Raw genomic sequence first — 25,448 nt, 5'->3', positions numbered from 1 at the left:
ATCTTAGGGTTCACTATATCACAGCATTATTTCCCACTGGCCCTGACCTCCTTAGAGAGGCATAGAATTCTGTAGCTTAGTGCTCAAATGTGATCAAAGACACTACTACACCAACACTTCCATTCCCTATGCATATCTACGACAGGGTTTGCATAGAAAAAAAATAAAAACAGGTATAGACTGATGCAGATGATTTAAACTGGAGTTTTGTAGCAAAGGATAGGGGAGAGGGGAGGGGGGTTTCTTAGTGGCAGAAAGGGGAAGTTAGCTGTTTTCCCTAGATAAACTTCAGCCTCCAAACAGCTGGCTTCCTGGAAATTTGAGCTCATCTGAGGGCCTTGGCTTTGGGGGGACCCCCCATATTTTGCTTCCTCTCAAGCGCTCAACCCTGCCTCTTAAGAATCTCTCTTGGTAACTGTGGGCTCAGCTTCACAGGCAGGAAGTGAAGGATCTATCCTACCGCCACTGCATTATTTCATTACCCGCCCCCAATCCAGCCCGGAATAGAAAAGCTCAAGACAACAGGAAAACGCCCCTACACATCTTGGGCATCCGGGCAGAAAGACCTCTCCACCCCGGTAAAGAGGCCAGCGCGCACCGGCTAACCGCGGGTCACGTGCTCGAACGGGGCCCGACCATCGAGTCAGTCCTCCAGCAGCCTAGAGCGGCCTCGGAAGTGCCCCCCGCGGCGCGGGTCTTTCCGGCCCGTCAGTCCGCGCTTTTGTCCCGCCGGCGGCCGGGCTCCCGCGGCGCCGTCACAGCCAGTACGTGAGTCCCGGGCCGTGCGCTCCCGCCTCTCCCCGGCCCGCCACGCCCTTCCCTTCTCGGCTCGTGGGTCTCGGGCGGGTCCTGGGGGAGATCGTGACTCCGCACGCGCCTCGGGAATCGTCCTCCAGGAGTGGAGGGGAAGGAGAAGCCCAGGCCGGGGCCCCGAGGGCTGCTCCTGCGGTCCGAGCTCGCCCCTGCCGCTGAAGGGACAGAACCCACCCCGGGCTCCTTGACTGTTCTTAGCCGTCTCGGGCTTAGAAAGGGAGGAGAAGCCCGATTATTAGAGCTTGAAAATTTGCCCTGATTGCGGTTAAGTTTGTGAGACTTAGAGGTGACCTGGTTGGGTCACCCCTCCCCTTTATTTTGGTGGGAGTGGGGTGTTGAGAGACACCTGGGGTGTGGAAACAGACCCACTGCGGGGCCCTCTCCTAGGAGATCACGTGTAGACCAATGGGTGCGACCGGAGAGGGCCGTCTACCCGACCCCCCACAGCCAACAGAGAAAGTGTTGACTTAGGTGAAAGCTTCCAAGAAGTGTTGGGGTGGTGATGTAGAAGATAAACAGGGGCCAGATGGAGACGTGCCCATGCTAGTGTGTTATCTTAAGATGCTTTATTTAGGTGGCCAGGACAGTTTGTGTACGCTTGAAGCTTTGTGTGTGTGTGTGTTTGTCTTTTTGAATATGTAATGTTCATGCGGCCACGACACTAAAATATTAAAAAGATTTTTAAACCAAAAATTTAATACAAAATATAAAAACATAAGATTTTCTTCCACTGTTATCAGTGGTGGTTCTAGGCCCTATCTTAAAAGGTAAACACTTTTATTAAGACCTTACTAGATTAACAGGATTTCTTTATTCAAATACTAGAAATGCATAGTTCCTCTTATTCAGGCAGGTGGTAGCATAACAAATACTTCTGCTTCCTTGTTTCTTTTTTTTATCAGGAAACAGGTTTGTTGTTTTTTTTTTTTCCCAGACCTGTAGTAGTTGGCTATTTTGAAAAATATTTTAGGTAAGGATTGTATTTGATAATCTTTGAGTTGTTCCTAGTGTTCTGATCTCAAAGGGTAGTATTTGGAATGATTCTGTACTAGAATAAGGATTGTGAAATTAGTGAGGAACTGAGATTAATAAAGTATTTTTTGTTTTACATTAACTCAATAAAATATGCTACATTACTTGCTTCAAGCAAGTCCCTGAGTGAGCCCTTAGCTTCAGAAAATCTCTCCACTGCCTTTTATAATCTTTTGCTTTCTTCATCCTTGGAGTAGCTAGAACTCTCCTCCACTACTACGAGAATACGTCAGTATAGAAATCCCTTCAATCCTTATTCCTAATTTTTAAATAATAGGAACAAATCTTGTTTGCCATTTATATGTGCTTTTTGTAAATTAAATACGAAAATAACCAGAGCACAAGTCATCCTCTTGTCTGTGTGGCTCTTCTCTCATATGGTTCCGTCTTCCATTTGCACAGTCTAGCACTTAGGTGCTCTTGGTCGGCAAGCTCTCTCTATTTCACTCCAGTCATCTGAACATGTCTGAATGACTTTTAGTCATTTGGATGACTATTATTCATAATAGTTCTCAAATATGTTATCTGAGGATTTAAAATATGGAAACTGTGGATCACACCTGCGATATAAGACATCGCCTTGTTTAATACAATTAAAAGCCGGAAATTCAAAGTTGCGGCATGCATGTTGCACCTGTTTCTTCTTGCAGTCTCTTATTGTAGGAGCCGTTTTCCTCTGAACCAGGATTGCTCTCTTGTGAGTTGTCTCAACCTTTGAGAAGTAACTCCTCACTGACCAGAAAAGGGAGTAATTAGGTTCTTGCTGTCTGCATACACTTTTGTAGGACTTAGGGCTAGAATGTGAACAAGCACAGAAATAGCCCAAGGGTTGTGAGTCTTACTAATTTGTGAGGGACAGAGACCTTTTCATGGTTGACTTCCACCGATGTTACCAGACTGATAAGGTCATGCTGTCTATCAAAAACAGCCTAGAAAGAGTTCCCATCTAATTTTGAGAAATTAAAACCTTTTTTGATCCTTTCTAATCCTTTGTTAGAGGGGACACATCCATCTTATTGATTTATCTTATAATAACTTCATCTTAGAACTCTAATTCTTGGTTCTTTTGCCCCTCTCCCAATCCATGCTCTCACTGCTTGGTGGTGGTGGTAGCAGTGTAACCCTTAGTCCTAGGAGGCCCAGGCTGTGTGAGTCAAGGCCAGTCAGTGCTGTATAGTGTGGCGCTGTCTTGAAAAGAAACAAAGAAAAAGAAAAATTAAGCAAAGTAAAAATAATACTTTATACCCATAGTTTCGGGGTTCTGCTACATTTTTCTCACCTTTGCCTTTTGTTTTTTTCTTGGTTGAAGCATTTTGAAGCAAATTCCTGATACTGTTTTTGTATTACCCACGTGTTTTAGTTATTAAAAGTGGCATATGCTCCTAACAGCTGTAGTGCCATTACATTACAGCCCATTTTAGCTTTAATTTTTTTTTTTAATATTTAGCAGCAGTAGTCAGACTACTGGGTTATTTGTCTACAGTAAGCTAAGTAACATTAATGGAATGTTTATAATCAACAGCATGGCTCAAAAAGATCTAAAGTATTAATACTTATCTGGCCCTTTGAAGAAAAATATTGCCAACCCTAGATTTAATAATGCCTCTTTACTTAAAACTCCCGAGGAGTAGATGAATTCTTCAGTTTGAGGCAGACCCTGCTGAGCCCTTGCTGCCCACCTGTCTGGTTTCACCTGCTGCTCTATGCTCCAGATGTCTAAAGTGTTAGGAACATTAAGTCTCCCTAGTGTGCTCTCCTGAAGTTCTTAGTTCTTCAGGGTGAAGGTCAGCCCTCCCACCTTTTCTGCTGTCAGTGCTGATGCTCTCTGGGTTAGACCTTATTTCACCTATCCCTCCATTCCCTAGACAGCCCCAAGCCTGGGGGGGGGGGAGAACTACTTATTATGGGTATAGTCTGAGTTCCTTGTACCCTCTAAGGTACATTCAAAAGGATGGCAAGTATTTTATTACACTTCTCGGTTGCCTTACTTGTTAACAGTGTTATGCTCCTACTGTCTTGATGGACTTTGCTTATATTTTTGATTGTGTGGTCCACACTGGATGAGTTAAATAGCCTCTAATGAAACAGAGTTAAGGAAGCTTTGGCCTCTGACTAGGTTGGAGAAGCAAATAGTAGTGTTTGTGATTTCATGCAGTTGAGGCCAGTTGGTTGCCAATCATACATTCCCTGAGAATTAGAGACATCAGAATTCAGTTTGTCAGATAATCGGTGGAGGGGTTGGAGACATGGCTTTTGTCACTATCCTCGGGACTTGATTGAGTTCAGGCTCCCATGTGAAAAGCCTGGAGTTGTACCACACACTTAAAATCTGAGCCCTGAGGAGGAATGATAGGAGAGACTGATTACTGAAGCTTCCTAGCCAGCCAGCTGAACTGATGAGAAGCTCTGCTCAGAAAGTACAATGGAGAGTGATTGTTGAAGATACCTGACGTCAACACCCTTGGCCTCCACATGCACACACACGTTCACATACTTAAACTTATGAGCACAACACATACACAAGAGGGAAAGGATAGATTGAGAATTAGTGCAGTAGCAGTGAGCAGTAAGTCAATGCCCATTTTGTGTCTAAGGACACACACACTTGGGTAGCTTGATATAAAGGATTTGGCCTGATGTTGGGGTGTGTGTTAAGGGTTTGGTTTGGTTTTTGCGCTACTCCAGCAAATCCTGCAAACTGGGTAATTTGCAACAAGAGCCTGAGAAGTCCCAAATTAAGGTGTTGTCATCTCTCGTGGCCTTTTTGCTATGTTTTCACATGGTGAAAGGCACCACATGGTAGATGAGCAGGGAGAGTCATAATAACAGTTCTTTATGAGAACCTAGTCCCACAATAATGGCATTAATATGCTGTAACATAAAGACAGTGTCTCTATGGCCGTACCCACCAACTTCTACCAGGAACAGTGTCACACTTTTGTAATCCCAGATAATTGGCAAGCTGAAGCTGGGATCTCTGAGCCTGAGGCCTCAAGTTCAAGGCCAGGCCCAGTAACATAGTGAGCCCTGTCTTTAAATATATGAATGAAAGAGAACTGCTTAATATTATATTGGCAGTTTAACCTAAGCGTGAATTTTGTCTTAGCTTGGTGTTAAAGTCTAGCAGAAAATGACCAAGTATGCATTTTATAGCATTTCTTAGAGGAAGAGTTGGGTGGGAAAAGAATGAAGGAGACAGACCCTAGGGGCAGCAGTCCAGAAGAGAATTGTGGAGGGCTGAAAGTAAGGCCTAGAAGCTGATGCTCATACAGTAAAATCTGCTACTTTTTCAGGCTGTTTTGGATGAAGTTTAGAGAAATAGAAGAGCCTGCTTCTGATTTAGGCAAAGAGGCCAGTGGGGTGGATAATAGTATCTGTGTTTTGGATAAAAGGCTTTGGGCCAAAGATGAATTTCTGAAGTCGCCCATCAGAGCTGTCTGTCCAGAGGAAAGATTAAATGAAAGGATAAGGAACATATGAGCAGCTTCAGCTCTGCAAAGGAAGCATCTAGAAAAAGCTAGTGCAGTGAAATTTAGTGGTGGAGTGAGTAGATGAGGCTTAAAGGGACACAGGTCACTAACAGGCAGGGTGTGAGTAACACCTAGAAGGGATATAAAATTGATGGAATTCTAAGTGCATTTTTTGATATTTTGAAAACTTTGTATTTGAAGGTAATTTTAAATATACAGAAAAATCCTAAGAGTAAGATTAGCGAAAGGGGGGCTAGAGAGATGGCTCGGCTGTTGAGAGCACTGGCTTCTTCTCTTCCAGAGGACCAGGAATCAGATCCCAGCACCTATATGGTAGCTCACGGTAGTCTGTAACTCCTTTTCCAGGGGCTCTAACTCCTGGCTTCCTCAGTCACCAGGCATACATGAGGAATACAGACATACATACAGGCAATCATTTATATACATAAAAAATCTTTTAAAAAGTAGTGAAAGATATGTTTTATTCATACTCATCTGTAGTTAATATTTTATTTCATTTTGACCCTTTGCTTTCTCATACACGTTTTCCCTCAAGTTATTTGAGGATAATTTAATACATCATACTCCTATCCTTAGATACTTTGTCATATATATTTTTTAATTTAAATATTAAATTTCAACCATTTATTTGCACATGTCAAATCACAGGAATTTGTTTCTCCTTCCACCGTGCTGAACCACCTTACTGGCCCCCTTCTGTGATTTTTAAGGGTAGGGATATTCTCTTAACCAACTGCAGTAGTCAATTTCAGTAAGTTTAAAGTTAATATTTTCCAATTTTGTCAGCTGCCACTTTGTTTTTTGGGACAGATTCTTACTATATAGCTCTGGCTATCCTAGATCTCACTGTGTGGGGCGAGCTGGCCTTGAACACAGAGATAGACCTCCTCTGACTTGACTCCTGAGTCCTGGGATTAAATGTGTAAGACACACCCAACTCTGGCACATTTAAAAGATGTAACAGTTTTAGCCTTCTTTAGCCTATAACATTTCTAGAACTTCTCTTTGTCTTATAAAGGTTTGAAAAATCGAGTTCCTCCACTCCCGACAGCCCCTCAATAGAATCATCTTCATTTTGCATTAACCTGTTTCCTTATGTGAACGTCCATGTAATAAATTCTCGTCGGTCCTGTCCTCGGGATGCCTTACAGGAAACATATGATGTTTCTCTGCCCCATAGAAATATTAATGTAGAACATCTGTCAAAGCTTTGCCTGATTTCATGCATAATTACTGTTTTCTCTCTAATAAGCATTATGAGAAGGAATATTTAAATCCAACAAATAGCCCATTCTTTGTAAAACTTTCTCCCTAGACTTAGAATTCATTGGTGGTTTTTATCCAGTCTTTACTCTGATATTTACAGAATGCTAATGTATTCTGTTTTAATCAAGAGGCCTCCCCCTTTCCGGGCTTTTATCTTTAGGGGCTTGTGTTATCCTGTTTGCAGTAGATTATTTGCCATTACTGTGCCTAAACTGGATGTTCAAGCCGGCTCTTGTAGTGCCTCACCTTCTGTTCTTTCCTTATCTGGGTAATAAACACCACACCACAGCTCATCTTGTGCTTCTCCTGTTCCCAGCCTTTTCTCTAAAGACTTTGGTCCTCTTTAGACTTTACTAGAAGAAATCAGAACTTGATATGCTTATACTATACCACTGTGGTAATTCTTTTTTCTTCTTGGCTTGCTGTCAACCAGTGCTACAGATTTCATTTTATTCTTTGGTTATACAGAACTATGCATACTATGCTACCATAAGTGAAGACTATACTGTGCTATAGTCTGTGTCTCTGCAGCTCCCCTCCCCCTTAAGCCCTATTCTCCGACTCCACCCTGTGCAAATATCAGTGTTTCTTCATATTAACATAAAGATAAGCAGCTAAAATACTTTTTTTCTTCCTTTTTTTGATCTGCACTTTCTCAGTTTTTGACAATACAATAGATCCTGGGATTTACTACCTTTCAATGAGACGTTCTCCTTTCCTAGTACTCCTTCCTGTGTATTTTATGTTTTACGTAGCTATTTTCAGTTAAAATTGTGCCATAAAATTTGTTACCTGTACACATTTCCCTATGAGTGCACGCATGCTTACATATACACACTTTTTTAGTATTAGAAGTATTTGTTAATTGTAGATTTAGGGGAAATGCATGTATTAGCACAGATTTTCCCACCACAGCTTTATGTAAGTTTGCATCCCAAGCAATCTGTGCGAATAATTGTTTTCATCATTGTCGTATCGACAGGGCATATGGCCAGGCTCCAAACACTGGTCCACATAATGTGTGAGAAACTATCTTACTGAAGTTTTAATATATATTTCTCTTATAATTTTTTAGACTACAATAAGAAGGCAAGAGAAAAATCTAAAGGGTGATCAAAAGGTTGAGGAAGTCGACTAGTGACTAGCTTTAAAGCATTGTAAGATTTTTTTTTTTTTCGAGACAGGGTTTCTCTGTGGTTAGGGAGCCTGTCCTGGAACTAGCTCTTATAGACCAGGCTGGCCTCAAACTCACAGAGATCTGCCTGCCTCTGCCTCCTGAATGCTGGGATTGAAGATGTGCGCCCCCACAGTCTGGTTTGTAAGATTATTTTGGTCATAGAAATAGTCCACTTTTCAAACTAGAGTTTCGTCATCAAAGCCTGTGCTCTAAGAAGCTGTTTTCTAGTCGGGGGGGGGGGGGGGATAAAATTTACCAAGAAAAAAAAACTGAGCCATATTTATGTTTCTATGCCATTTTTACCATAGAAGTATAAGTATGTAGTTAATCATCAGTCCTGTCTTGGTTATGATTAGGAAACTTTCTCCATACCCAGGTTATAGGGTCATTACCTTGTGTTTCTTTTCCTGGTATATTACTCTAGTGTCTTATATTATTTCTATGCTTTCTCTCAGAGTAGTCACTAACCTTCTCTAGAACAGAACCTAACTGAGGTTTCTTTCCTCCTTTTTTTGTAATCCCCAGATGAACAGTGTTAAAAAGTACAACAGGAAGTAGCCATTGGGCTTCTCAGCTTTTCTTTGCCAACTCTGCCCCCAGTAGCAGGCATTTCTTTGTGATTTTACAGTGGGGACCTAGTAAGTCACTCTGAAAAGGAACTGATCTATGACTTGGAAGAGATCAGCAATTCTAATATGAGCCACTGCAGTTTGGTGCTTTAGCTTGTCCCGTTAGCTCTTCTGGAAAAGCAGAACCACATATTTAGGGGCTCTTTTTCTCCGGCTTAGGTTTGGGTTCCACTTTATCCTTTTCTTCTTTCTTCAGAAGCCATTCTACACAAAGCTAGCTTTTCAACACCCCCTCCTGTCTTCCTTTCACTCCTTCTCCTTCTCACGTTCCCTTCCTTCCCTCTCCCGCTCCTCCTTCCCTTCTGAAAGTTCATACAAGGCTCAGTATATTCCAGATGGTCCTGATGGCTTCTAGACAAGCAATCCTGATGATGCTGGGAATGGCCAGTGGTTTCATGGCTTCCAAGGTTGTCATTCAAGCACTTCAGATTTTTTAGATTTTCAACTTTCTACATTGTTGGACTGGTTATGCTAGAATTGGTACAAGAATTGGGCTTGACACTGTAAGGCTCGTCACATACCTGGAATGAAGTTAAATTTCTCTTAACACCCCGGAGTCCCTGTTTTTCCAGGAACTTCTTGTTACAGATTCTTAAAGTAGTCACTTTTCTAGGCCCTTTAGGTAGGTTGACTCAGATATTACAATGGAGTCTACAAAGTCTGGCAGAAAGAAATCTGAGCATTCTACAAAGTTTCTTTTGTCCTGGGTGGCAGAGGGTGGGGGTGGGGGGGTGCTGAGTATATATAATGAGCATGAAGACCAGAGCCAGGTTTGCTTTCAAGAAGCCATTCACTAAGAACAGCTATACTGCTGGATTTTGACTTCAGTCTAGCCCTTGGGATATAACTTACTTTCTGTAAGGGCTCATCTTTGATAAACTAGCATGAGGTATCAGGTGCCTGGGAATCAGAATTGTCTTGAGGGACTCAAATGTAATGGCCTGGTTCAGAGCGGTTGTATCAGCTTTAAAGATCAGGACAGTGGGATCTCTAGGCTTAATGGCCAAATTGTCCAGTCTTTCCAAGTACATAGATAGTTGATTGGCTGGATTTCTATTTGAGTGTATTCCAATTAAAGACAAATGTTTTGTCCCAAAAACCATCAGAACGGCCTATTCTGCTACTGAAGTGTCTCTTTAAGCTGATAGATGTCATCTACCCATTTATATAGCTGCAACTCCGGTCTTCAGAGGCATTGTAATGGTTCATACAACTGAATCAGCATTTACCAATTGCACATCATCTGTACTTTGTTCATCCTGTAGTATTCCAGCAACAGAAAGCTCCAGCACATCGTTATGCCTTGACAGCAGTTCTAGTACGGAAGCAGCCACTCTGTTCCAGGAAGATTTCATTTTGCTCACTTAGCTTAGAGTACCAGTAACTATTGATGAGCAAAACAGGCTTTGGACAGACCCAGACACGTTGTCATGCAATCTTAGGTCCTGAAATAGAGTTCTTGAGAGAGTATAGCCTTTTCCCTTACCTTACTACTCTCTTGAGAGTAAGGGTTAGAATTTGTGGATATACTACTTTTATATCAGTCTTCTGCATCTTGTTTATGATTAGGAAACTTTCTTTATACCCAGGTTATAGGGTCATGAACTTGTGTTATTTTTCTAGCATTTGTTATTCTAGTGTCTGTTACATTATTTCTAGCTTCTTTATATTTAGAGCTCTGTTCCATTTGGAGTTTGTTTCTTTGTGTGGTATAAAAGATCTAATTTTATCTTTGTTATTCCCCAGATGGCTTTATATTTGTTACAACACTATTTTAAAAAACTGTCTTTTCTCCAGTAATGCCATCCTCATCATCAATTTCTGTGTGTTGTTGAGATAATTTCTGGCTATGTCTATTTATATGCCAGTAACATATTTAAATTATAGAAGCACATTTTTAATTATAGCTCATGTTAATAGCCAATATGGCTAGTAGTCACTTACAGCTCTTTTTCTTCCCTAGCAACTTTTATTTTAGGAAATTGTTTTTTATGGCTGTAAGAACTTTCACATTTTTCTCTTCTGAAGAAATTAAGATGGAGTGGCTAAAATTGAAAAGGAAATGGATAGGACGTCTTCTGTTGTATGTGGAAATAGAGTATAAATAATGTGTGCTCTATGGATTGTGCCAGTGTTGTACAAAATGTCATTGTTCTAAACATCTTTGCATTTGCTTATGCTTGTAGACTACTGTGTTCTCTGCTTGGAGCAGGTCTTTTCTACAGGGGGACAGTTAAGGAGGCCCAAGCTGACTACTTCCTTGTTGCAGGCTTAGTGAAGGAAAGATCTGGTTCCCAGCTCCCTGGGGACCCCAGACCTTAGCACAACTGACTTCCATGATGGAAATAATTCAGGCCATAAAGCTCAACAACACCTGCCAAAATGAAAACAAAAGACTTAATCCATCAAAGTCCAAACGTTCTGGGAAAGTCTCTAAATGTACTCCCATTGCTTTTTGACTTCTTTTTTTTTATTTTTTTTTATTTGGTTTTTCGAGACAGGGTTTCTCTGTAGCTTTGGAGCCTGTCCTGGAACTAGCTCTTGTAGACCACGCTGGTCTCTAACTCACAGAGATCCGCCTGCCTCTGCCTCCCGAGTGCTGGGATTAAAGGTGTGCGCCACCACTGCCTGGCACTTTTTTTGACTTCTATAGCTCTGCTTCTGGCTAACTGTTCTTGTTAACTGAAGTATGTTAGGCCAGGATATGGTTTTTGCGCTTAAAAGCTCACCCTGAGAAGGGCTCAGGGCTATACTGGAATCCCAAACACCCAGTGTAGTCGCAGCTGCCCAATAAAGACTTTCTATTGGCTTAGAAAAAAAAAAATGCTGCTGTTGAAGTTTCCAGAACTACACTAACCCACCCATGAGTTCCACTTTTGAAGTGTTGTGGGCTCTACCCAAAGTATTACAGGAAGTCATGGAACTAGGCTGGGCTACCATTCTTCAGTGACCTCATACATGGGACTTAACATTATATATTTCTTTCAGCTGAACCAGCTTTTGTTTTAATGTCTTCTGGGTGATTCTTTATCTTCTAAATGGTTGTCTAAATTTTTAGCTATTTCTATTCCTAAAGGACATCATTATTTCTATGAAAATGAGTTGGGTAATATGACTCTTTAACATGTTCACTCCAAATTATGTATCTTTTATTGCCCATTTTTCCCTCAGATGCTTACATATAGAGTTTTGTAAGATTCACAGAATTTCACAATAATGTTCCGAAATGTTACCCAGGGCAGGAGAGAAAGATCACAATTTATATTATTACAAATGCTTTGTTTTCTAGGATTTTACAATAAGTTAGAACAGTTTCTTCTTAGAAGTCGGTATGTCAGAAAGTAGGTATTGGTGTCATGTAAAGTTCCTTCAGTAGAACAGGATCACCTCTTGGGTATTATCGTCTGCTTTGGGAAGTTAATCTTTTTCTGAATCATGCTTTTTCCGAACATTTTAACCCTGGTCCAATAGCTTAACCTTTAATACCATAATAAATAATAAAATGAATTTTATTAACATTTTTCCCTGATCGAGGGATATGTATTGTTCTTACTGGTTTTATATGGCTATCATCTAGTATTTACAAATGATGCTACTACTTTCATTTTACAGATGAAGAAACTGCTGTACAGAGAAATCAAATAGCTTTCTTGAAAGTCATGTAACTAGGTATTTGGACCTAGTCAGTATTCTAGTCATATTCTGGTCTATATGAGGGGTTGGTATGAAGATCTCACAGATAGCAGAGTCTAACACAGATGCTCAAGTCCCCTACTTAAGATGATGTAGTATTTACAAATGACTTTCACACATCATCCTGTGTACTTTAAACCATTTTTTAAATTACTTACAGTGCCTAAAAACAATGGAAGTCTTTGTTGTATTGTATTATTTATGGACTAATAATAAATATTAAAAGATTATGTTCAGTACAAAAGTAACTTTGTTTTTCTGAATACTTTTCATCCATGGTTGGCTGAATCTGCAGATGTAGAACCTGCAGGTATGGAGGACCAGCAATGCTTTGCTCAGTGGCTTGAGGTGTTGTCATTGTTTCACCATCCTCAAGACAAGGTCTTACACTGTAGATCAGACTCACCTGGAACATGTAGCCAGCCACCTTCCTACCTAAGCCTCCAAAGTGCTGGAATTATAACATTGGGCCATCACACTTTGCTGTTTATAATCTTTGGCATGCTATATGACTAAATTATTCATAAATAGTAATGAAAACTTTATTCTTTGGCAGGCTGGAACATGTTCTACCATATAAGTTCTTCCACAATTAGCTACTTTCCAAGGACAGTGTTTTCCATACATAGAAAAGTTCAGAAGGCCAGATCAGTTTCCAGTAGCTGCACATTTCTTTCTTTCTCATTTCTTGGTCACTGTCCTCATAATCTCATAACACCAACTACCTGTCTGATCTCTCTTCTAGGGTACTGATTTAGTTTTACCTAAAACTTCATTAGTTTTACATACTCTTGTCTTGATTTATGTCTAACTTTCCAAAGAAGAATTAACCTTGCCTTTGTTTTTCCAATTTTTTTTCTGTCAGCTGCTTTTCAGAAACTTTTTGTTGTTTTTCTGTGAGGTGACACTGAAACTGATTGGTATTGGCTGTGGTTCTGTGCATTAGTCTAACCCATTTCTAACTTTTATTCACGCTAGGTCATTAATGCGGGAATGAAAAAGCTCTTTGGATCGTTAAGAATCTGGGCTCTAGTTTAACAGTAGTTCTGAAAGTTTTGAAATCTTATTAATGTTCCCCATTATATATCCCCAACAGTTAAAATGGTGCTTATGGGACTGGAGAGATGACTCAAAACTTAAGAACACTTAATGCTCTTGCAGAGAACCTGAGTTCAGTTCCTAGCACTCAATGGTGGCTCACAACTCCAGTTCTAGAGGATCCAGCTACGTTTTCTGAACTCATTGGGCACCAGGCAAATACACGGTGCACAATCCTACATGCAAGCAAACACTCTTACACTTAAAATTTTAAAGATTATTTTTAAAATGGTACCTATCACATAACAAGCAAATACCTGTCAAATGGATAAGTTGATTTTGTTATTTGCTATTGTTATGCTTTCATTTTTTTTCTAAACATATCATTTTCATTTTCTTGGTCTAGTGTCACATTTGAAGACAAGCATGGAGGATGAGGAATCAGCTAAAAAGAATGAAAGTAATTCAACTGCAGAGTCTCAGTGCAAAAATGTGAAAATTCTTCACAAGGCTCATATGCAGAAATTTCAGATCGGTGACACTTGTGATTGGGTAGAGAAGCAATTGGAAAGGCCTGAATGGAAAATAATGAAGGAAAACAAAAGTAGCATCAGAGAAAAGATTGACAAATCTAAGAACACAGAAAATATAAAAATAGAACAGGATGATGAGGCATCTGAAAAAAGTCTGTACCCAAGTGCAAAAACCATATACCAGATTATCCCTGTTGAACCAAAAATTAGTGAACAAGGTGAGCACGTGGAGAACATGAATGGAAACGTGCACCCTAGTCCACAGCAGAATTCTACTGCTGTTGAGAAATCACATAAGTGTGATGAATGTGGAAAATCCTTTAAATACAATTCTCGCCTTGTTCAACATAAAATTATGCACACTGGAGAAAAGCGCTATGAGTGTGATGACTGCAGGGGAACGTTTCGTAGCAGCTCCAGCCTTCGAGTCCATAAGCGCATCCACACTGGGGAGAAGCCCTATAAGTGTGATGAGTGTGGGAAAGCCTACATGTCCTACTCTAGCCTTATAAACCACAAGAGCACCCACTCTGGGGAGAAGAACTGTAAGTGTGATGAGTGTGGGAAGTCCTTCAACTACAGTTCCGTTCTGGACCAGCACAAAAGGATCCACACTGGAGAGAAGCCCTATGAGTGTGGGGAGTGTGGAAAGGCCTTCAGGAACAGTTCTGGTCTGAGAGTCCACAAGAGGATCCACACGGGGGAGAAGCCCTATGAATGTGACATCTGTGGGAAAACCTTCAGTAATAGCTCTGGCCTGAGGGTCCACAAGAGGATCCACACAGGGGAGAAGCCCTATGAATGTGATGAGTGTGGGAAAGCCTTCATTACTTGCAGAACACTTCTAAATCATAAAAGCATCCACTTTGGGGATAAACCTTATAAATGTGATGAGTGTGAGAAATCTTTTAATTATAGCTCTCTCCTCATTCAACATAAAGTCATCCACACTGGTGAGAAACCTTACGAATGTGATGAGTGTGGGAAGGCCTTCCGGAACAGCTCAGGCCTTATAGTGCATAAAAGAATCCACACAGGAGAGAAACCTTACAAGTGTGACATCTGTGGCAAAGCATTCAGCTATAGCTCAGGCCTTGCAGTCCATAAAAGCATTCATCCTGGAAAGAAAGCCCATGAGTGTAAGGAGTGTGGCAAGTCCTTCAGTTATAACTCACTTCTCCTTCAGCATAAAACCATTCATACCGGAGAAAGACCTTATGTATGTGATGTGTGTGGCAAAACATTCAGGAACAATTCAGGCCTCAAAGTCCATCGGAGGCTCCATACTGGGGAAAGACCATACAAGTGTGATGTGTGCGGGAAGGCTTATATCTCACGCTCAAGTCTTAAAAATCACAAAGGAATCCACATGGGGGAGAAGCCCTATAAATGTAGCTATTGCGAGAAATCTTTCAACTACAGCTCTGCTCTTGAACAGCATAAAAGGATTCATACAAGGGAGAAACCCTTTGGGTGTGATGAGTGTGGAAAAGCCTTCAGAAACAATTCAGGCCTTAAAGTACATAAACGAATTCACACAGGGGAGAGACCTTATAAATGTGAGGAATGTGGGAAAGCCTATATCTCACTGTCAAGCCTTATAAATCATAAAAGTGTACACCCTGGGGAAAAGCCCTTTAAATGTGACGAGTGTGAGAAAGCCTTCGTCACATACCGAACCCTTTTAAACCACAAAAAGATTCATCTTGGAGAAAAGCCCTACAAATGCGATGTGTGTGAGAAATCTTTTAACTACACCTCACTCCTTTCTCAGCACAAAAGAGTTCATACTAGAGAGAAACCCTTTGAATGTGACAGGTGTGAGAAGGTCTTCAGAAACAACTCAAGCCTTAAAGTTCATAAAAGAATACACACTGGGGAGAAGCCCTATGAGTGTGATGTGTGTGGAAAAGCCTACATCTCACACTCAAGCCTTATTAACCATAAAAGTACGCACCCTGGCAAGACACCTTTTACATGTGATGAATGCGGAAAAGCATTTTTCTCCAGCAGAACTCTTATAAGCCATAAGAGAGTTCATCTTGGGGAAAAACCGTTCAAGTGTGTTGAATGTGGGAAATCATTTAGCTACAGCTCACTTCTTTCCCAACACAAGAGGATCCACACAGGGGAAAAACCTTATGTATGTGATTGGTGTGGGAAGGCATTCAGGAACAGCTCAGGCCTCACAGTGCATAAAAGGATCCATACAGGTGAAAAGCCCTATGGATGTGATGAATGTGGAAAGGCGTACATTTCACACTCAAGTCTTATCAATCATAAAAGTGTCCACCGTGGAAAGCAGCCCTATATTTGTGAGTGTGGGAAATCTTTCAATTACAGATCTGTCCTTGACCAACACAAAAGGATCCACACTGGAAAGAAGCCATACCGATGTAATGATTGTGGGAAGGCGTTTAATATCAGATCAAATCTTACTAAACATAAAAGAATCCATGCCGGAGAAGAATCTTTAACTATGTCACATATGGAAAGTCATAGTGGCACATTCCAGAAGATAATCTACTATGAGGGAGGTAGTGCTCTGGAAGGGACCAGGATGCGGATGCCTATGCCTATATGGGAGGCACAGCCTACCAAATCTCAAAGAAATCAAATAGAAGAAAAACTTTATGGATGTAAGAATTTCTGAAATTCTTACTTAGAATTTTTATAGTGTCAGTGAAAAAATTATAAATGATGATGAGCAATTCTACATGATTCAGTTATAGCAAGGATAGTTCTAGTGTCAAAATAGTTGAGCCCTTTAGGAATATAAAATACCACTAAATATAAAAGCTTTCAAAATTATGGAACATTTAATAAAAATCCTCCCAAGTAGGCATACATTTCTGGACATAAACATGAAGGCAAAGGACTTCAGTTAGAAATCATATTCACTATTACAAAGATGCTATTTGGATAAATGAGTGGATAAGAATGTAGAAAGTCTGACGTAATTTTGAACTTTATACTTTGATCAGTGGGGGAAAAAAAATCCAAGGGCCACTAACAGGCAAATTCAGGGAGAGACTAGCTTCAGGGAATATCAGTTTATTAGTGGTAATGAATTAGAGACTTAATAATGGTTTGTGATAGGGAAATGACAACTTTTGAAACAAGATGTTCTAGGAAAAGGAATGGCATAGTCAAATCTGTGATATAGTCATTAAAATGCAGAATTGTTAGAATATACTATTATATTAGACTGATAAGACTTTTAGAGTTTCAAGTGAGCTCCCTTAATAAGTAAAATATATATGATAAATGAAAACCTGGAAGGTGACATTCACACATACTAAGAATGGAAAGGATTTCAGTATCTTCCATAAGTAAGGAAACGGAACACATCTTCAATATGAGTTTGCACCTTACAGAAAAAATTCAGGGAATCCTATGAAAAAGATATTTCAAAGAAAGGCATTTTATTACAAGAGCAAAGTAAGTATCAGTAATTAGGAAGAGGAAAATCATGTTTTTCAATATTGTTTGTTTCGAAAGTGTTGTAAAGAGTTTATGTACTACATGTGTATATTGTCTGTTGTAAAATATGAATATGTTCAGAACTCGCTTTGCCATAAAAGGCAGATAGTTATGGTAAGGTAAGACAAAACCCCAATAAAGAAATGCCTCAAGTATAAAGATTGTGAATTAGATGGAATAATATAGAAAGCCATTTGTGTGTCGTAGCTTTCCTTGTAAGTAGTACAGGACCTACGCCAGAAAAGCTTCCGTCTCATCTGTGAAGACTCATCCACCAAGCTAATATCTGAGGTTTCACCAGAAGTTAGACCGTGCTTATCTCAGGAAAAACATGGTATTTGAAGAGAGCATGAGTAAGCAATCTGATCCTGATATTGAGGCTGGATTGTAGTTTATTATAGTAGGTAGGCTCTATGAGTGATCTAACACTATACAATTCATCAGGAACAGAATTTAATACAAAATATTAGTTATTGTAGCAGTATTAGGTATCTCAACAGTAAAAGTAGACTTTTCCTGAGTTGAGCTCCAGTCATAATATTTGGACAAATTATTAATACCAGGTGAAGTCTCAGCTTGTTCTCAGACTTCAGAATCTACAGTCATTACAAAAGACAGTCTCCAGCCAGACCTAAATTTCTCTAAGGATTCCTTTCTCACAAATAATCTCCATGTCTCTCTCTGGGAGTACAACAGAGTACTTTGTCTCTGCCTCAAAATCCCCACCAGTGAGTGGATTTTGAAGATAGGGTGAAGAAAGGGAAATACATTGTTACCACTCGGTGCTTATTTGCATTGTTTTCTGCATGAGAGACTGGTGAATGTGACCGAATCCACAGATTCAGTTTACTTAGCAAATGTTTGTTGAGAATCTGCTGGGTACAACACACTGTCCTGGTACTAAGTAGGGGAAAGTGGGAGCAGGAATTAGTTAAGACTATCAGCAAACCACTCTGATAGACATACACATACATGTACACATGCTGGGGCTAACTTATAAAAGTGTTCAGAGAAGGAGCTGGAGAGATGGCTCAGAGGTTAAGAGCATTGCCTGCTCTTCCAAAGGTCCTGAGTTCAATTCCCAGCAACCACATGGTGGCTCACAACCATCTGTAATGGGGTCTGGTGCCCTCTTCTGGCCTTCAGGCATATACACAGGCAGAATATTGTATACATAATAAATAAATATTTTTTTTTTAAAAAAAAGTGTTCAGAGAAAATTGACCATAGCCAACAAGGAAGAAAGGTATGGATATTGGGTTTTTTCCTGAGGAGTGAGAAATAGAACATCCTGATTAAGATAGCAGAACAAGTGTTCAGGAATCCTCCAGAATGACTTCTGGGGCAGGTAGACCAGATTATCTACTCCCAGTAGCTGTTGAACAAAGGGGTTGGACTTCATTTGCTAAAGAAAAGACCACTCTCCATGTACCTTATGGCCAAGTAGCCGGTGACTTCAGTCCCACCCCTCTCACTCCTGTCCCCCACGTGAACTCCGACTCGACATAAGGTATTACCTAGTTTCAGGGATGACACAGGTTAAGTAAAAATGTTGAAGTTGGCCACCACCTTTCAGAAAAGATTGTGAATTTTGTGGTGCTATGGGTCAAACTAAGTACATTTATGCCTGCTATACATGTGTTTTACCACTGAGGTATATCCCTGGCTCTGGTCACCCTTAAAAAGTTTTAATATTTCCTCTTAATTATATGTATGTATGGGGCTATGTGCTTGTGAATGTATGTGTCTGAGCAAGCTGGAGGCATCAGATCCTACTGGAACTGGAGTTTGAAATACTTGTAAGCTACCTGATACGGAGGCTAGGGACCAAATTTGGGTCCTCTTGGAGAGCAGTTCAAACCCTTAAGTACTGAACCATCTCTAGAAGCCTTTTAGATTGGCATCCTGATTACCCCAATGGACTGAATGCAGGGGACAACTACTGCAGCCCCCATCTATTCAGAGGTGGGAAATAAAAAGGCTAGTGACCTCTTGACTTGGCCTTGGGTATGATATCTAGGGCCAGATAAATGATACTCAGATGGACTCAGGTGTGGATGGGTCTCCTGGTTGCTAGTCCCATAGGGATACCATGTTCCAGATTCAATGAGTTTCTTGTGGATAAGCTTGTTTGTACCAGTCCATGGATGTGAAATCCGTGATCATCCTTGCCTTTTCTAGTAAATGATATGCAAGAAGAAAATAAAAAGCAAAAATGTTATCTTGTAAGTGAACCAAAATATATTTTTAAAGTTTGAAAAGTTAAGAGAGAATCGGTATGGTTAAAACTAAATTGGAATCTGGAAGACCAGAAGCCTAAAGTGCTATATCTAGGAACAGGTTCAAGATGTTTAGGTTTTATAAAGTTAAATATGTATGGAAGGTGTCATCGACAAGTGTTAACAGGATAAAGATAAAGTTTAAAAATCTATGATGAAGATCCTCAATATGAAAAATGAACACTCGGTTTCTGGTAAAGATGGGCTAAACTATTTGTGTCAATTTTCCACTAAAAATCACTTCCCAAAGGCCCAACCATACAATATATTGGTGATTAAGTTTCCACATAAAAATACAGGAGTAGGGGGCAGTTAACGTGAAGATACCTCGAGAGAGCACTGAAGCTCAAAAGACAGTGGGCAACCCCAAGACAGATAGGATTCTGGGACTGGAGAGATGGATCAGCAGTTAGGGCTTACAGACAGATAGGATTCTGGGACTGGAGAGATGGATCAGCAGTTAGGGCTTACTACGCTTGCAGAGAACCCATGCCATGTTTGGTTCTCAGCACCCACTTGGGAGGCTTACAACCTTCTATAACTTGAGCTTCAGGGATTTTCAGTGCACACACACTTGAAAAATAATATAGCTTTAAAGTGGGATCATATAGGTAAGATAAAATGGAGACTATACTGTAGACTGTTGATGCTCTCTGGATGAGATAAATTCAGTGCCAACAAGGTTTCTATTGCTGTGAAGAGATACCATGACCACAGCAACTCTTATAAATGAAAATACTTAATTGGGATTGCTCGCTTACACTCTTATAAATGAAAATACTTAATTGGGATTGCTCGCTTACAGTTCAGAGGTTCAGTCCATTAGTGTGGTGGGATGTAGTGGTGTACAGGAAGACATGGTGCTGGAGAAGAGACACTGAGCAGTATCTTCAGCATATATGAGATCTCAAAAGCCCACTTCCACACTTCTTCCAACAAGACCACACCCACTCCAACGAGGCCACAGCACATAATGGTACTACTCCCTTTGGGTACCATTTATCTTCAAACTACCACACAATCCCAAATAGTGATGAATGGGAGACCTTTGAAAAGCTACACTGGATTCTCAAACTGCTATACCCTACAGAGTATAGGAAAATAAGCCAGTACTAACCCCTGTCCTAAGTGTAGAGACAATGACCTTGTTAATAGAGTGGCTGGGCAGTGGTGGCACATGCCTTTAATACCAGTACTTGGGAGGCAGAGGCAGGCGAATTTGTGAGTTTGAGGCCAGCCTGGTCTACAGTTCTATCCCAGGACAGCTAGAACTGTTACACAAACCCTTTCTCAAAAAACCAAAATAATAGAGTGGTAGAAGAAAAAGTGAAAACATTCCTGGTTTTACTCAAGTTTAGGTAATAGCAGCCTGAGACATGGCAGACACATGAGAAAACTAGCTCAATTTAATCTCACGTTAACACTTAATCTACCCACCCCTTCTTTTTTCCTTTTGTGGCAAAGTCACTGTATCCCAGGTTACCCTCAAAATCACAACCCTGCTCCTGCCTTCTGAAGTTTTGAGGTTACAGGTATGTGCCTCCACACACAGTTTCCGTAATTAATTTTTACAGCAGTAATCTGCAAGCAAAGGTAATCAAATATATTGGGGAAACAATATACTAAAGTCCAGCAGAAAGAAGCATACCTAATAGGCTTGCCATACTGAATTAAAAGTGTATTTATAAAAATACTTAAAGAAGATTATAATACTTAAAGGAGCACTTGGCAACAGAACAGGACACATGAGAAAACAGGTTTTGTTTTCAACTGAAAGACATATGAAGTTGCCTAGGATGTAGCTTCAAAATGGGAAAGTGTAGTTGTATGGTAAAGTTCTATTGACACTTATTTTTCAGTGCAGAGAGACATTTTTAACATTTAATCATAGTTGAGAAGGGGAACTGAGCTGGGAATTTACCAGAATTGAAATCTGCAGATACAAAGCCCCAAGATTATAAAGTGGATAATTTATAAGAATTGCTTTTCACCACACTTGGGGCAGAAGAAGGTATATCTCTGAGTCTATCCTCAGAAGAAAAGAAAAATAAATAGGCCTCAGAAAGGCATGCAGACACCGTTGAATCTCATGATGCTTGCCTGGGACTGCACTAGGGGATTAGGAATTCTGGAAAGAAGCACCTTATTTTTAAGGTGAACCCACCTTCCTGGAGGTGGCTGGTCCCCTAGCCAGGTCCCTGACACTGTCCAATTGGATTCACCATTAAGACAAGAGCATGTCTCTACCTAAAAGTAGATCCCAGTCTTTACATGCCCATTGAGAAACTTCCCATTTAGATTCAATTTCTTCTCAAGCCATGAGTTGTTACCAGAGGTTTCTGTCCCTCTGGTCCCATAACCATTCAGTCACAAACACACAGAAGTCTATATTAATCATAAACTGGTTGGCCTATTATCTCAGGCTTCTTATTAACTTGTCTTACATCTTAAATTAGCCCATTATTCTTGTCTATGTTAGCCACATGGCTTGGCACCTTTATCAGCAAGGCATTCTCATTTTGCTTCCTCTGCATCTAGGTGAAGGCTGCAGACTGTGTTTTCCCTCTCCCCCAAATTCTCCTGTTCTCGTGATCCCATCTCTATTTTCTGCCTGGTCACCCTGCCTCTACTTCTTGGCTGGCTACTAGCCAATCAGCGTTTTATTAAAATAATACAAGTGACAGGATAAAAGACCATTGTCCCACAGCAATGAGTAGTGTTGGTTGTGCTTAGAAAGCAGTGAAACCCATGCAAAGAGGTAACAAAATGCGGTGGCTGAAAGTAGGATTTCTCTATCAGGAAACCTGGATTTAAAAGAGGACTCTTGGCCAGGCAGTGGTGGTGCATGCCTTTAATCCCAGCACTTGGGTGTCAGAGACAGGCGAATCTCTGAGGGTTTGAGACCAGCCTGGTCTACATAATGAGTTCCAGGACAGCCAGGGTTACATAGAGAAACCCTGTCTTGAAAAACCAAAAGATAAAAGAGGACTCTCACTTATTCCCAGATGGTCTCAATCCAGTAACTAAACCACTTATGTTGATGTTGGTGCTTCCTCACCTGCCTTTTGTCAGGATAAGAGTTCAAAGGTTGTAAAGAGACTAGAAAAGTCAGTGTAATTGCAGACCCAGGAAGAGTGCCTGAAGTGAGTAGTGTAAACGAGGATGTATCAAGTATGGCTGGCCAAATAGTAGCTCTTTCCCAAGCATTGTGGAACATTAAGACACTAAGATAACAGAAGGCAATTCTTAACTGAAACTCAAGAAAAATTCCCAAGGTTCATGCCATATACAGATAAAATATTTTCTCAGTGGTCATTTGCTCTAAAATAAGCCATCTATTGTTCTGAGCAAGCATGCTTTATCTTTGCTAGAGGGATTCAGAAGAAGAGCCTCCAACTTGAGACTAGCATGAATTTTCATTTCTGGTTTAGGCAGCCTTAGGCAACCTAGACATTCAGGTTATGCACATTTTTGCTTCCCTTGACTCCTACCCCCACTTTTAGCTTTTGTTGCAGTGAACTATGGTGATTTTTTTTTACTTAGTTATTCTCAGATATTCTAGAGATTATGCAAAAAGAGTTAGTGAGTGCCAAGCTCCCACTATCTTAACCATGGCTGTTTTTAGTAAGTGTCCATTAAGGTCTAAAAAGATAAGAGATCCTGGGGTTGTTAGAGACTCACTGAAGAGAGCAGACAAAGTTCATCTGGTCTCAGATACAAACTTAGGGCGTATATTCCAGTCAATGCAGTGATTAGGAATTTATTTCCTGTCCTGCCTGCAATTTTCTCATCTGTAAAACACAATTCTTTAAGATTAATAAAAAAGGGTCAGCAACATCATTGCTCAGTGAGTAAAGGCCTGCCATACCTGACAATCTGAGTTTGACCTACATGGTCAAAAACAGGACTCCTGTAAATTGTCTTTTGACTTCCACACGTGTGCCCCCATACATATACATATGTAGACTGAAAAGTTTTTACAGCCCAATAAACCTCTCCACCGAAGCAATAATCCAAATCAAACTAAATTAGAAAAAGCCCAGGTTTAATGGATGCCAGCACTCCCAGGTGGCCTTCTAAGCCCTCAGAGAAGAGATGGGTAAAGGCGAGAGAAAAACCACACAGAGAGGGGAAAGGAAGACCTTGTGTTTGTTCTCTGGGGGTCAGTTTAAATAAATACCGTGGGAGTGGTCTTGAGCCTCTCTGGGGAGGGGCCACTGTTTGGCAGGCTTTCTCAGAAGTGGAGTCTGGACTGAGGCAGCTCCCAGAGGAGGGGGCTTGGGATGGAACTTTCCACCCAAACATTCCAGACTCCTTGGATACATGGATACCAGGGGCAGCAGTGAATCCCGAACCCAAACATTCCAGATTCTTGGGGGTGTAAGAATGTTAGGGGCTGAGGTGACACTTCCTTCCAACCAAACATCTCAGACTCTTTGGGTATATGGATGCCAGGGCTGGGGTGACACTTCCACCCAAACATCCCAGACTCTTGGGGTATATGGATGCCAGGGTCTGGGGTGACTCTTGGGGTATATGGATGCCAGGGTCTGGGGTGACCCTTGGGGTACATGGATGCCAGGGTCTGGGGTGACCCTTGGGGTATATGGATGCCAGGGTCTGGGGTGACCCTTGGGGTACATGGATGCCAGGGTCTGGGGTGACTCTTGGGGTATATGGATGCCGGGGCTGGGGTGACTCTTGGGGTATATGGATGCTGGGGCTGGGGTGACTCTTCCACCCAAACCCAGATGTCCTGGAAACTGAACTGAGTTCATCAGGCTTTGCAGCTAGCACTTTCAGTCCCTTGTTTTGGTGTTTTGAGACAGCCCTCACTTCGTTTGCTTAGCTAGTTTGGAACTTGCTCTATAGATGAGACTGGCCTCTCGCTTGCAATCCTTCTGCCTCTGCTTCCTAAGTGCTGGGGGTTGTAGGTATGCAGCACCACTCCCAATGAAGCCTACATTTTCTGTTAAAAATACCACGCAGACAGCTGCTTCCGGGGCTTCTGGTACGCTCACTCCCCTGCACTCTGAGTCAACAAGTGCAACTTTCCTTTTTCCATCTTTCTCTCTCTTTTGGTCACTGGTCAAAAGCCTAAGCATGCTGCTCTGACACGGGTCTGTCTTATTCTTTCTCCAGAACTCTCCCATATCTACCATGCAGCTAGCTGTCTGGTGTCCTCCATTGTTAAACTTGCTTGCTTTCTTGGACACTAACTCAAAAGGCATGGCGAGCTCTCTTCCTTTCCTCATCTCCCACCCATCAGCTGCAGCTTGACTTTCCTGTTGTTTTTCTTTCAAACTCTAATAATACTGTCTTGGAGTTTCAAAAAAATACTATCTAGACATTGTTAGATTGTATGATGTTCTGTCTTATTTTCAAAGCTATGAAAAGGAGAATAAGCATTAATGAAAAAGACAACAACAAAATAGAGATCGACAAAGTCAAGGCTGGCACTTCAAGTGTAGGGAAATTGATAAGCTTTTGGTGTGATTAACAAGAAAAAACAGACAAATATGAATAATCTAAGTTAGAAATGAAAAGGAGGGACTCTTAGTGGAGACTCCATAAGAAGTTAGTTTATTTTTAGATTCCCTGACATTTGGGTGTCCTAGTTACAGGTTTGTTATTTTACTGTGTTCAGAAAACATACTCTGTATTTGCTGTCCTTAAAAATGTGCTGAGACTTTTCTTTAGATCCAGCATGCATTTCCTTTAGTGAAGGTTTGCAGCATTGGAAAAGAACATGTGTTCTGCAGATGTTGGATGTGGTCACCTCCATGAAGATATTACGCTGACTCTGTAATATACCACGCATATTCACTGTTACGAGTGAATGGTAGTTTGCTAAGTTACCCTTTACTGTGGATTTGGTTTTGTGGAGGCCACATGGATATAGGCTAGCAAGTTGAAACTTTACAGAGGAAAACTTGATTCTAGTGATGCCTTTTGTTTATTTAGTCTCTTTTCTCTGACATTAATAGGCTAACTTCTTTCTGATTATTGTTGCA

At 40.8% G+C, this 25,448-nt stretch overlaps 1 protein-coding gene across 1 annotated transcript; it reads left to right on the top strand.

Moving 5' to 3' along the window:
* Positions 1 to 712: 712 nt before the first annotated feature.
* On the top strand, positions 713 to 18,068 carry LOC121457083 (zinc finger protein 62). Its single transcript, XM_041665740.1, has 2 exons — positions 713 to 764; positions 13,546 to 18,068. Coding segments are annotated over exons 1-2 (2,781 nt in total). The 5' UTR covers positions 713 to 763; the 3' UTR covers positions 16,326 to 18,068.
* The last annotated feature ends 7,380 nt before the right edge of the window (positions 18,069 to 25,448 follow it).

The sequence above is a fragment of the Microtus oregoni genome, unplaced genomic scaffold (genome assembly GCF_018167655.1).
Source record: "Microtus oregoni isolate MIOR12 unplaced genomic scaffold, Mior012 000015F_ref0000493, whole genome shotgun sequence".
NCBI classification, from domain to species: Eukaryota; Metazoa; Chordata; class Mammalia; order Rodentia; family Cricetidae; genus Microtus; species Microtus oregoni.
Note: the sequence above shows the minus strand (reverse complement) of the source record. Positions and strands in the feature narration are given on the sequence as shown.